Source organism: Arachis duranensis, chromosome 9, assembly GCF_000817695.3.
Source record: "Arachis duranensis cultivar V14167 chromosome 9, aradu.V14167.gnm2.J7QH, whole genome shotgun sequence".
NCBI classification, from domain to species: Eukaryota; Viridiplantae; Streptophyta; class Magnoliopsida; order Fabales; family Fabaceae; genus Arachis; species Arachis duranensis.
In genome coordinates, this window is record NC_029780.3 from 9,497,922 (window position 1) to 9,511,111 (window position 13,190).

General features: G+C 36.4%; 3 protein-coding genes across 4 annotated transcripts in view; 2 read left to right on the forward strand and 1 right to left on the reverse strand.

The window, feature by feature from the left end:
* Positions 1–3,386: 3,386 nt before the first annotated feature.
* LOC107464544 (protein MAIN-LIKE 1-like) lies at positions 3,387–5,212 on the forward strand. Its single transcript, XM_016083470.1, has 4 exons — positions 3,387–3,458; positions 4,035–4,777; positions 4,895–4,982; positions 5,096–5,212. The coding sequence occupies exons 1-4, from the start codon at positions 3,387–3,389 to the stop codon at positions 5,210–5,212; spliced, it is 1,020 nt and encodes a 339-aa protein (XP_015938956.1).
* A 1,122-nt stretch (positions 5,213–6,334) lies between these two features.
* LOC107464545 (uncharacterized) lies at positions 6,335–8,833 on the reverse strand. Its single transcript, XM_016083471.1, has one exon. It carries the CDS (start codon positions 8,831–8,833, stop codon positions 6,335–6,337), a length of 2,499 nt encoding a protein of 832 aa, XP_015938957.1.
* A 1,111-nt stretch (positions 8,834–9,944) lies between these two features.
* The window catches only part of LOC107464628 (mediator of RNA polymerase II transcription subunit 17), a 5,239-nt gene continuing 1,993 nt past the window's right edge, over positions 9,945–13,190 (forward strand). The window contains exons 1-5 of one of the 2 annotated variants that reach the window (XM_016083561.3): positions 9,945–10,210; positions 11,601–11,807; positions 11,981–12,185; positions 12,594–12,707; positions 12,895–12,980. In XM_016083561.3, coding sequence (XP_015939047.1) covers positions 11,713–11,807; positions 11,981–12,185; positions 12,594–12,707; positions 12,895–12,980 — 500 coding nt within the window. In that variant the 5' untranslated portion in view covers positions 9,945–10,210; positions 11,601–11,712. The remainder of the gene's footprint in view (positions 10,211–11,600; positions 11,808–11,980; positions 12,186–12,593; positions 12,708–12,894; positions 12,981–13,190) is intronic. The other variant, XM_016083562.3, reaches the window with a different exon arrangement.

Consider the following 13,190-nt stretch of genomic DNA (forward strand, 5'->3'; position numbering starts at 1 on the left):
CCAGTTTTAGTATATTAAGTAGATAGATAGAATAGACGTTAATTCATATATAGTATATAAATAAATTTAATTAGAATAAATAATAATTTATTTATTTTATTTTAGACTTTATAAATGAAAAGACTAATTCACTAATATAACGAATTATAATTAATGTAGTATAATTAATTAAGTAATATAAATTATAATAAATTATATTAAGAAAAGAAATATTTAAATATCTAATCAAATTAATTAGTTAATATAATTAATTCAGTGCAATAAATTGTATTGAATGAGTTAAAACAATTAAAGCGGAAACACCCTCCGAAGCATGCTACGTCAGCTTCATCATTAAGTGCAGACATCCGATTTTTATATAATAGAATAGATAGAATCGAATAGACGTTAATTCATATATAGTATATAAATAAATTTAATTAGAATAAATAAGAATTTATATATTTTATTTTAGACTTTATAAATGAAAAGACTAATTCACTAATATAATGAATTATATAATATTCAGCTTCATCATTAAGTGCAGACATCCGATTTTTATATAATAGAATAGATATTTCATAATTATTTATGTAATTGCTAGCATTTAACCGTTTACTATATATACCACATTTTGTTTAACTTTGTGAAGTAAAATTAATTATTGAAATTAATATTAACGTTTTTTAAGTCTTTATATTTAAAGGTTGATATGAATGTGTTTATTTACCATTTTTAAATTATTCTTTGATTTCAAATTAATATTAAGTATTAAATATTTCTTAAGTTAATCAATTTTAAAGTTTTTTTAACTTTCTAAATAAATATTAAATATTTAAAATGTGTTTATTTATTTTTTAATTGTTCTTTAATTTTTATTTGTCGATTCTAAGAAGGAAAAATACATAGCTCAATTAAAAAAGTTATTGTGTTTCGATTTGTAAATTGACTGAGAAAAAAATAGCCTATCAAATCATATATTTTGGTGTTAGGCACAACATAGATAACTTCAAGTCTAGCATCATGAGTATGTAGTGATGAATATCTTATAAATCTATTTTTTCACCCGGCTAATGAAAGTGAAGTGTTGATTTCTCATAAATCTATTTTTTCGCCAAAATAAATGCATTGTTTTCTCTTCTAAGTTTATTTTATAAAAATATCTTTATTATAATTATATTATAATTAGCATTTAAGTAATAATAGATAATCATACTAATTTAGAAAAATTTTTTTATTATAGTTATATAAAATCAATATTTAATGCATTATTAAACTATTTATCAATTATCAATAAAAAATATTTTTAATTATTTTAATTATATTGATAATAATATAATATGACAATTATATGATAATGGCAACGGTTATTAATAACCAATTTATATTTCTCTAAATAAATTTATTTTAGAAATTTATCTTTATTATAATTATATTACAATATTACAATTAATATTTAATGAATAATGTATGATTATACTAATTTAAGAAAATATATTTATTATCTATCTATTCTATTATATAAAAATCATATTTTTGCACTTAATAATGGAACTGATGTGGCATGCTCTTGAGGTGTTTCCTGATCTATTTCATTTAATTTGTTAAAACAAATCAATTATAATTAATTAATTATATCAATTAATTAATTTGATTAGACATTTAAATTTCACCATTTATTATAATTTATATGAATTGATTTATTATAATTAATTATATCAATTAATTAATTTGATTAATTATATTAAATATTTGATTTGATTGGAGTAAATATCAAATTATTCAATAAATAATAAATATGATAATAAAATATATGAATTAATTTAATTAGTTTATTTTTTTCAATACCATCTATTTATACAAGATCAAATATTTTTTACTCATTCGCTTTCTCTCTCTCTCTTATGTTTAGGATACAATTTTTGTAATTTATTTAATTTTTATTTCTTTTATCTTTATTTATACATTTTATTTTTTATATTTTTTAAAATTTTTGTTTATTTTATTTGCTTATATTAGGTGCATACTTTTTTTTTCTTTTAGCTTCTGATTAACAAAAAAATGTGTCATCTTTACGTTGTTTTTAAATAATCTTACTATAATTTTGTTTTGTAATATTCTATTTTGTCATGTGTACTTCAATTCCTATATATATAGTCTTTTTTTCTGATTCACAATTAATATATACATTGTTCATGTATGTGGTTTATATGTTAATATTTTTACTGATTCTCTTTATTATTATTTTTTTGATGTGTCTCTTTGTTGCTCTTTATTTTAGTTATATTCATTGATTTATCTGTATTGATGCTCTTTTTATTTGAAATATCGTGACAATTTAGAATGTATGTTGTGACCCATGAGATATTTGTTAATTTAGAATATCTTTTTAAATGGTTTATGTTATAATGTGTTTAAAGAGTTGACTTAAAATTATAATATATATAAATTTATAATATAATTTATAGTATGTTAAAAGTATTAGGACATTATCATATAGATATTTTTTATTTGTCCATTAGATTCAACTATATATGATCTTGAAAATTATGCAATTATGTAATTAGTTATTTTTTCATATAATTATTGTATTGATCATTCACATTAGTGAGACTTTTTCATTATTAATATTTACAAATATGCTATTATTTGTATAATTGATTGAATCATCTTATTCATTTAAATTTAATTCTATTAAATTAATTATTCAAGGTGCCATCGCTATTTCTATTTTTAAAAAATTTATTAATATTATTTAACAATTGTAATAACATAATAACAATTAAGAAAGACAGGACAAAAAAATTTAATGTGAAAATAGGAAAAAAAGAATAAATTTATTTAATAATTTTTTTAGTATATATATATGTTTTTTTATAGATAATTATTGGGGTAAAAAATCCAAATGAGCCAAGGGGAGCTCACTTTAACCGAAATCAGCCAAATCAAAAGTTTGATACCTCAATCCACCAGAACTCATTTGTATATAATTCGAATCAATAGGATTCGAATTAGATTTTCACGTAATTCGAGTGAATCAATTCGAATTACTTTCAAGCTATGTTCCAAGGTAATTCGAATCAATAAGAATCGAATTATCATGCAAAAATCCTTAGTAATTCGAAACGACTAGGTTCGAATTATAATAGTGTAGTTCGAAATAAATCAATTCGAATTACATTGAGAAGGATACATGAGTGGGGTTCGAATCATATTGATTCGAATTAGTTGGGCTTGGTGAACATAAGTAATTTGAATCTACTTGATTCGAATTACAAGGGTTTCGGCTATATAAGGAGTTCGAACCAAGTTCATTCGAATCACTTTATCATTCTCATACCCCACCAAATCCCAGAGAAAATGACCAACATTCGGGCCGAGTAAGACAAGAGAGGAAAATTCAGGGGATGGGGGACGATCCGGGGAGGCTTTATCGTTTAGATGGAGTTGCTCATATCGCCGGGGTGATCAACGACGAGGTTAGTAGTTTATGATGTTGCGCTGTTGATAGTGTTTTTTGTTAGTGGTTTATGGTAGTGTTTGATGAAAGTAGTTTATGATAGTGGTATTTGATAATGGTTTTTTGTAATGGTTTATGTTACCTTTAGTGGTTTAGGATAGTGGTTTAGGATAGTGGTGTAGGCAAGTGGTTTTTGTTAATGGTTTTTTATAGCGGTTTATGTTAGTGTTAGCGGTTTAAGGTAATGGTTTAGGCCAGTGGTTTTTGTTAGTGGTTTTTTTTATTGTGTTTTGTTAGCGGTTTTTGTTAATGGTTTTTTGATAGTGGTTTTAGTGACGGTTAGCGGTTTAAGGTTGTGGTTTATGATAGAGGTGTATGCTAGTGGTTTTTGTTAACGGTTTTACTTGTTAGTGATTGTTGTATTTGTTAATGGTTTTTGCACGTGGTTCATGTTAGCGGTTTGTGTATACAATGTTGGTTGCCTGTTTCATATATGTTGTGTTGCACGATTTATTTTTTGGTTCTTTACAAAATAAATTGTATATGTTAGTGGTTTGTGGATCTGTTCTAATTATGCGGTTTATGTACTGGCCAGCCTCGTCGTTGCATATCCAGCGTTAGGCGGCAGCAGGGGATGCGTCTTGATGAGAGGTACGTTCTGTACTTGCACATGGCCGGATTATACCATCTTGCGAGACTGAACGACAGATGGTTCCGACTAGACGAGCCCCTAGTCAGCGCATTCGTCGAGAGGTGGCGGCCTGAGACGCACACCTTCCACATGCCGTTCGGGGAGTGCACCATCACGCTTCAGGACGTTGCATACCAGCTGGGGTTACCAGTGGACGGACATTACGTCAGTGGTTGCCTGACGGACTTCCACCTGTACATTGAGGGTGGGCGGCGAGCTTGGCAGTGGTTCCATGAGTTGCTCGGTGTTTTACCTCCCGAGAACCAGGTTCAGAAATTCGCAGTCAACTGCACCTGGTTCCAGGAGACATTTGGAGAGTGTCCCGACGGGGCTGATGAGGAGACAGTTAAGCGCTTTGCCCGTGCCTATATCATGATGTTATTGGGCACGCAGCTGTTTGCCGACAAGTTCGGCAATTGTATACACATCAGATGGCTACCCTATGTTGCTCGGCTTGAGGAGATGGGTGGCTACAGTTGGGGGTCGGCGGCACTAGCATGGTTGTACCGGTACATGTGCCGAGTCACCAACAGACATGTCGTGAAGTTAGCTGGGCCTTTACAGTTACTGCAGTCTTGGATCTTCTGGAGGTTTCCTTCATTTAGGCCTACTGGGTATGATGAGATTAGCTGGCCCCTTTCCTCGAGGTACCGTTATTGTTTTCTGCTATATATCATTATTGTATTTATTTTCGATTATAGAAGCAATTTCATGCATTGTAGAGTGAGTGATGAATGCAGTAGAATGTTTAACCTCTTTTGCAGATGGTCTGGTTACAATCCTGGGATTAGCAACAAGGGACCTCGGGTACAGATGGCTCGCCTGAAGATCGACTTGTTACAGCCTCGGGATGTAAGTATGCTGAAACCATATGTAGCTCCAGTCGTTGTTTCAGTTTATATTGTCTAACAGAAGTGTTAAATTGTTATTGATTGCTTTTTTCAGTTCATATGGATGCCGTATAGCGCACTCGACGTCATCCAGGTTGTCCATCCGGAGGTCTTGGAGCCGCGGCATACGATGTTATGGCGATGTGTGACGTCGTTGATTTATTTTGCGGTGGTCGAGTGGCATCAGGTTGATAGAGTTTTACCACAGTTTGGCGGCGTTCAGCCCCCCCGCGTCCCGCCCTGAACATCGACTTCTTGATGTCGAAGGACGGGAGAGGAGGTGACCGTTGGTTCCCGGCGCACTTAGCTGACTGGCATCTTCACGGGCAGGAGCGTGCGGAGAACATTTTACAGTTCGACATCGTGCCCGACCCCGGTCCCTCGCATGATTTCTTGACATGGTGGCATCAGCACGGAAAGAGGTTCCTGTCGCCGGAGATGTTATTGGGGGATCCGAGAGGTATTCCTATTTCGGATGAGGCGACGCAGAGGGGTGCAGGCCGAGTTCCAGATATGGCCCGAGTTGACGATGTTCCTGACAGACGTCGTACTGAGAGGAGAGCACGGGTCGGGACACGTCGTAGCCAGCGTGAGTGGAATTGGGTTGATCATGCTATGGATGACGTCAAGGATGCAGTTAGGGGTGGCGGGAGACGACGTGGTCGTGGAGGCAGGAGGAGGGGGGCTGCTGCTAGAGAGAGTGCCCATCAGGCTGGGGGGGATGCAGCTGGAGGAGGTGCTGCAGTGGGGGTTGATAGGCCCTATCAGGGGGCATGATGGTGAGTGGTATGGATCTGGCATGGGAGATCTGACGAGTCACACTGACTCTGGGCTTGGGGGTGGACCACATGGAGATTATTTCGTCAGTGTTCCCGGTGACGATCAGACCCTTCAGGAGATTACTCCATGGGTGAGTCCGGGCTCCATGTTTCCAGACTTCCTTGCTAGTGATGGCATTGTCGCCGAGTTCGGTGGACCGCATTTCCTTGAGGATATCTGGACCATTATCAGTGTTATGTTATGTACTTTGATGTTATGTTATGTACTTTGATGTTATGTACTTTGATGTTATGTTATGTTATGTACTTTGATGTTATGTTACATATTATCAGTCATCCCACCAAATAGTGTAGTTTGTTTTAGTCACTAAATTCCAAAATTAGAAAGACATTCAACATACTTATGTGGTACGAATTACAAGTTTCAACACTTATAGCATACAACTTAGTTCCACGTAGAACAATGGTCGCTAACTGAAATAAAATACATCTGCTGATATAGTAAGAAATAAAAACAGACAAATCATATCTCCTATTAATTCCCAGCATTCCCGCTGGGTCCTGTTGCTTGTGGACAACTACGACGGGTGTGTCCTGGCTGCCTACAGAGGCCACATCTCTTTGGCCGGTTCGGATCTGCATTATCCATGTTGGTGCGAATGCGTGTGGACCTTGGACGACCCTCCCTCGCACGCCTCATGTTCGGATCCGGTATAACGGTAGGCCCGGCATATGGTGGCCAGAAACCCTCCGGAATGGGAGGTGTAAATCCCATCTGATAGACACCGAAAACGGAACTAAGGCGATAGACCTGGTAGACGTAAGGCTGCCATGTAAGACGTGAATAAGCATAGCAGGCCAGGGCGTGAGGACACGGGAAATGAAGTGCTTGGAAGTATCCACAATCACAAGTCTTGGACCCTAATGAGACCCTGTACGTACCAAGTGAGAATGAACCTGTCGGAGTCATCTCAGCCACGGTGTACTCCGAGTTATCCCTGTCATAAACAGTCACTGTGAAGCACCTGGCTGTCTTCAGGTTGGCCTCAATACACTTTACTAGGTATTGACTGAATTGTTGTCCAGTACCCATCTGAGCCTCGGCCTCCCTACCCTTACAGACAAATAGCTCAGCCAGCCTTCCGTATGTGGCCTTCACCAGCGAGCAAACAGGGAGGTTCCTTACCTCCTTCAGGATTGAATTGACACACTCTGATATATTGGTCGTCATGTGCCCGAATCTCTGACCTTCATCACAGTACTGTGTCCACAACGAGTACTCAATTCGGTTCGCCCAGTCACACATTGCCGGATTCTCAGAGCGTAGGATGTCGAACCAGTAGTCAAACTCCACCTCGGTCTTCGCATATGCGGCGTTCACAAGAAGCCTCCGGGCATCTTTGCCCTTGAAGGTGAGGGCGAAATTCGCTGCAACGTGTCGAATGCAGAAGAGAAAGAAGGACCATGACTCAGCATTCTCACCCTCAACTAGTGCGAATGTCACAGGGAGTATGTTGGAATTCCCGTCCTGTGCAATCGCCACAAGCAATGTTCTCCCATACTTGCCATATAGATGGGTGCCGTCAATACTCACCAACGGCTTGCAATAATGAAATGCTTCGATACAAGGGAGAATAGTCCAGAACATCCTATGAAAATAAGCCTGAGACTCATCCACCTGTCCACCAACTCGAATAGGGCAGGTCCTGAGGACTGCTACAGTGCCAGGCATAGTCAACTGAACTCCTAAGACCCACCGAGAGAGCTCGTTGTACGACTCATCCCAGTCCCCGTAGATGATTGCCACCGCCTTCTGCTTGGCCATCCACACCCTTCGGTATGTAGGCCTGAAGCCAAAGTGCGCTGCCGTTGCATTTAGAAGCACCTTGATGTTGACAGATGTGTCAGCCCTAACCATTGGCATGATGAATGTCGCTATCACGTGGTAGTCCAAGCTCCTATGGTCGCTGGAGATGGAGGTGGCGAGACAGGTATGCGGCCCGTTGTACCGCTTGACTTCCCAGATGCCCTTGCGCTGTCGGAGGCTTAGCCTAATCAACCATGTGCACCCATTCCCAAACTCAGAACACTTTCCCACGTACCGGCGATAGTCAGACTCAACCACCTTGTACTGTACCCCTCGGTGGATGCTATACGTCTTGACACTCAACAGCTCCTCATCTTTATTCTGGAATTGTTGACCAACCTGGAACTCTGTTATACCGGCAGACCCGTCGGTATCTCTAGCGCCAAATCCAGCTAGCTGCCCAAGATGTCTGTCCTGCCTCATGGCATCCAGATCCAAAGATGAAAAATAGGGTGGGTACTGATTTGTGCCAGAACTAGAACCACCAGTAGGCCTTATCGGATCACTCGCTCCAACATCATCGCCGCTTTCATCAGCGATAATATCCGGCTCGACTTCATCATCATCTGGATCATCACACAATCCCTCGCCAACACCAGCCGGAGGAGGACACTGTACTTCAGTCGGATGATGTTCATCATATCCAACCTCGTCTCCAACATTGCCGGTGAGATCAACAGCAAACGATGGGGAGGCGGCAGGCTGGACCGCTGCCTCATACACTGGAACAGAGGAAGAAGCAACCGCAGGTCTCGAGCTCGAACCGGCCGCCGTGGCTATAGTGTTGGCATTCTGGTTCGACCCACCAGAGCTAGATACCACGTCGACGAACTTAGCCAACAGCTCCGGTGTCCTCACCTCTAGAAACTGCCTACAAGAAAGAAACATGACCTGCAAGTCCTCATCACTCCCGATCGTGAAACAATCATACTTCACCGTATCGTGGAGCACCGTGATTAGAATGCGATAGAAAAACTTCTTAACTCTCTTCACTCCTTCCAGACCAAGTTTGCCAAGCACAGAGCTCACGAGACCATCGTAATTGGTCGCAGGGCTCATGGTAATACATAGAGGATCCTTATCCGTGAACTTCACCCCAGACCGAGTTTTTCTCTTAATCGATCCTCTGTGGTGTACTAGCACTAGAAAACTATCCTCACTAGCCATCTCACCTCTTTGTTCACAGCAACATGATTTCACAACATATATATAGAAAACGGCTCCTAACTAATTCGAATCAATTACATTCGAATTACCCGGTGTGAATAATTCGAGTCTATATGATTCGAAATATGAACTTCTTCACCTAAACCTACTAATTCGAATTAAGATACTTCGATTTATGATTTGGTAGTTCGAATCATATTGATTCGAATTACTCGTGATTTTTCATCTTAATTCGTGACAAATCAATTCGAATTACGTGTGAGTGTGCATGCATAATTCGGGACAAGTTAATTCGAACTACGTGCTTACATTGTCATATAGTAATTCGAATTTTATCAATTCGAATTATGTGTTAGGCTAATTCGAATCTTATTGATTCGAATTATATAAATATTTGATCTGGTGGATTGTCGTAGCAAAGTTTCATTTGGCGGATTTGCGTAAAATTGAGCTAGCCTTGGCTCATTTGCGTTTTTTGCCCTAATTATTGTAAGGCATGAAAAATTATTAAATTCTAACAATAATTATTAAGGATAAATGATTATTATAATTAAAAATAATATCAATTTAAATGATATACAAATAAATCATGTCAAACATAACAATTTAAAAGGGTTACTTTTAAAAGAATATAGTTTATGATATTTAATTTTTTACAAATTATTAAAAAAAGTATAATTATTTAACGATATTTATTTTTTAAATTCACTATGTATACAATTTTTTTTTGACAAAATTTTACTTATGATGGTAATTTTTTTAATGGTGTAAATGCGGATAATTATATTTTTACTTTTTGATATAATCGATATATTATTAATAATGAATAGTAATTAACCCCTCATATTTTTAATCAAAACATTTTAACGATAGTTTCTATTTATAGATATCAATTAATGATTGTTTTTTTAAAAATAGAATCCATTATGATTTTAGGTTATTTCATAATTAACAATAATAATACTTGATTATTTCTTTAAAAATTTTCGATCGAACCGACCGGTCCGGTCTGAGTTTGACAACACTGGTCCGCGCGATGCGCAGGTATCATTTGTTAAAAATTAACCCGTTTAAACACTAGTAACTTATAATAAGTGCCACGCACAAAACCGGTTTAAACCCATCAGTATCTTTTCGTTTCTCCCGAATTCAAACAAAACAAATCTGAAATCCCTAAACTCCTCTTCTGCCGCCGCTGCCGCCTGCTGCCACCACCTCTGCGTCGCCAGCCCACCATTGGTAACCTCGCAGGTTCACTCTCTTCTCCACCTTCCCCAGCTCACGAAGAAGGGATTAGAGGAAGATGTTGTCTCCGCCTTAGGTGTTCTCTCCGCCGCTCAAGTCCACCGAACCCAACCACCATTCAAAACTTTCTGGGTACGATTCATTTTTACCTTACATTTCTTGTTTTCATTTTTCTGCTTCTAGGCACGATGCAAGTCACCTGCATGTTTCATATTTGTTCTCTACCCTTAAATTCCTTTTCTATAATGCATATAAGGCGTCTTTTCTCCCTGGGATGATATTTTACACGGAAGACGGTTGGAGTTCTAGCACTGTTAATATTTCAAATTAGTAGTTAGTACATGATTACTTGAACTGTTGAACATGTACATTTTGTTCGTTTTAGTACTAATCTTTGATTAGGTTTCATAATTTGACTAGGTGAGCTGGTTATATAGCCTTATATTAAGTTGAAAGTGAAAAAGTTTGTCTAGTTGGTGTAAACAGAACACAGCAAGGTGCATTGTTTTACACTCGTTGAGGCTTTGCTCTGGGTATACAAATCAATTTGTGTTAACTTTTTATGACCAAGTCGTGAGTGGCGGTTGATGATAGTTTAGAAGAAAAAAAATTCTAGATTAGTTTCTTATTCATGTAATATTGCTTGCCAAATTGTATTATATATGTTGTTCTATGCATGAAAATTGGTGATCTACTGCCATGGCTTCTTATGAACAGAAAGTTCAATAAAATAAGTAATTGTTGTAATTTAAATTCCATTGAACTTGTGCGATGAACTGAAATGTTTAATTGGTACTAATGCACCCTTATGGTGTGTCTTTTGATTCTTTGTGTCCTTATTTATGGTACAATGATGATAAAGACTAGCATCTCTTTGGTCTAAAACGCATGATCTTTATAGGTGGCTTTTCTTCTCAAGACATGTTGAGAGATTGGAAAACTATGCTTTATAGATATATCTTTTTTGTTTTGTTTTGGTTTTGTATAGGGGTTTTTGTCTATCCAAAAAAGAAAAAATTGTAGAGCTCAGTTTGGATCTTGGATTTGTCCAAAATTGGTCTGATCCAATTTTGTTTTCACCTGTATTTATGTTAGTAGATGTCAAAGTAAAATATGGAAGAAAAAGAACTTTTTAATTAATAGATATACAAAGTTTCTCCTTTTTAGATTAAATGCAAATGTATATCTAGAACTGAATCCAAAATTTTTTGTTAAGCTAGCATAACCCTCTTCCAACTGAAAAAGAAAAGTTTAGGTCAATATAACATTTTTTTAACTTTTGGCTGCTACTATTTAAAAGATTTAGTTTTTTGAAAATTAATGTGTGGTGATGTATTTTTGTGAATAATAATTCTTTTTGAGTCTTGAAAAGATATTATTCATTTTCCTTTTCTTTTTTTCTGGTTGTTGGGTTATGATTGATATTCTCTTTTTGCATTGGTTGTTTATTTTAGTCAGACAAAGGCACAAGGCTTTGTTATTAGTATGGTGGTTTATTTATTTCCCTTTTTTGGTGATACAGTTTATGTTGAAGGTATTTTCCTTTGGGATTTCACTTGAGACATACTTTCATGCCCCTTCTTGGAGACAGGGTTTTGTAGAATTTTCTGGGAAATTTTTATTTTCCAAGAAAAATGGAGGAGGGAACACAATTGCAAGTCTCCATCGACAAGCTTCCGATCAAGCGCTTGGAATCCATCGAAGAAAATGGAATTGAACGTTTCCCCTCGTATGCATCTTCTTCTTTCTCCTTTTCATACTTTTTCTCCCCCTATTTTGCTTCTGTGTATTAGCTTATTTTGTACTGGCAGCATTTTCGAAAGTAGAGCTAGTAGCAATCTAAACCCTAGTTTGCGCTTGTTAACGTGACACCCCTCTTCAATTTTGTGTGGTTTCTTATAGAGATGTGGATTATGATGAGAAGCGGCTCTCGCTCATTAGGCGAATCGATTTTGCTTGGGCAGTTGAGAAGGATGACGAGGAGAAGAACAAGAAGCAGAAGAAGGCCTCAAAGGAGGCCTCAACTCCATGGCAATGGCAGAGCATGGTGGAGAATTTGCAGTTAGCTCATCAGGAGCTCTCTGTCATCATAGATCTCATCAACACCGTGAGTAATGAACATCACTTCTAGGAACTCTTGTGATATGTTTATTTTTTCTCTCTCTAAATATTTGTTTCTAATAATGTAAGATTTACTTGAGGCTATTCGCAGCATGTTTTTGATGAACAAGTTTGTGAATTGAAGAAGATATTGTGTTAGCATCTAAGAATGAAATGAAGTTTTGAAATAACATTTTCGATAGCAAGTTACAGTGTCAGAGGAACTAACAATCACAAGTTCATTACAAAAAATATTGTTTCATGGAGTGAAATCCTTCATGTATAGTATCTACTCTAGATGGTGGCTGCTATTTAAATATTCTCTGTGATATTGTTTTTAGATTGCGGTTGTATATGTTGCAACTTGTGTGTAGGCTAACAATATAGATATTTTTGTTCTAATTATTGTGTTTAGGTGGAAGCAAATGATGCGGTAACTGTGGCTAGCATGACAAGGCCGAAACTATTATCTAATGAAGCTTTGTCCGACCTGGCTGTATCTGCTGCCACCAAGCTGCAATGTTACCGTGTAAATTTTCTATCTTCTTGTTTTATGTTCACACTAGTATGTGATGTTCACTAGTTTTATGAAGTAAGTTGCGGCAACCAAGTCTTGTATAACTTCATTAACTTGTCAATAGCAGCCACAGCTTCTTTAGCTTTTACTTGGAATCTGGGACATGTAATCAAGTTTACAAACTTTCTTCTCTTTGCAGCATGTTGGAAAATACTTCAAGCAATCTGCCAAAGCTTTTGAACGGCAGGTTGCTAGAGAAGCAAGGTTTTATGGTGCTCTTATTAGGTAAATCTCTTTTACTGACGGTGTAATTGAATACACGTTTTTGAGTAAATGCTGACAAGAAATTTAACATGAAGTTTTGGATCTTTAATAACCATGTTAAAATTCTCTTCAAAAGCTGTTAAATAACATAGAAGATCCTTGTATCAATAATTCAGCATTAAATTAAAGAGGAGAATGATTTTTTACTAGCTTCTTTCGTTTCTTCTCTTT

What these genes read in the sequence shown, in the direction of transcription:
- LOC107464544 (XM_016083470.1), top strand. Translation starts at nt 3,387, where the DNA reads ATGGGGGACGATCCGGGGAGGCTTTATCGTTTAGATGGAGTTGCTCAT. An exon ending in CCGGGGTGATCAACGACGAG is followed by an intron (nt 3,459 to 4,034) that starts GTTAGTAGTTTA and finishes TGTACTGGCCAG; the next exon opens with CCTCGTCGTTGCATATCCAG. An exon ending in AGCTGGCCCCTTTCCTCGAG is followed by an intron (nt 4,778 to 4,894) that starts GTACCGTTATTG and finishes CCTCTTTTGCAG; the next exon opens with ATGGTCTGGTTACAATCCTG.
- LOC107464545 (XM_016083471.1), bottom strand. Translation starts at nt 8,833, where the DNA reads ATGGCTAGTGAGGATAGTTTTCTAGTGCTAGTACACCACAGAGGATCG.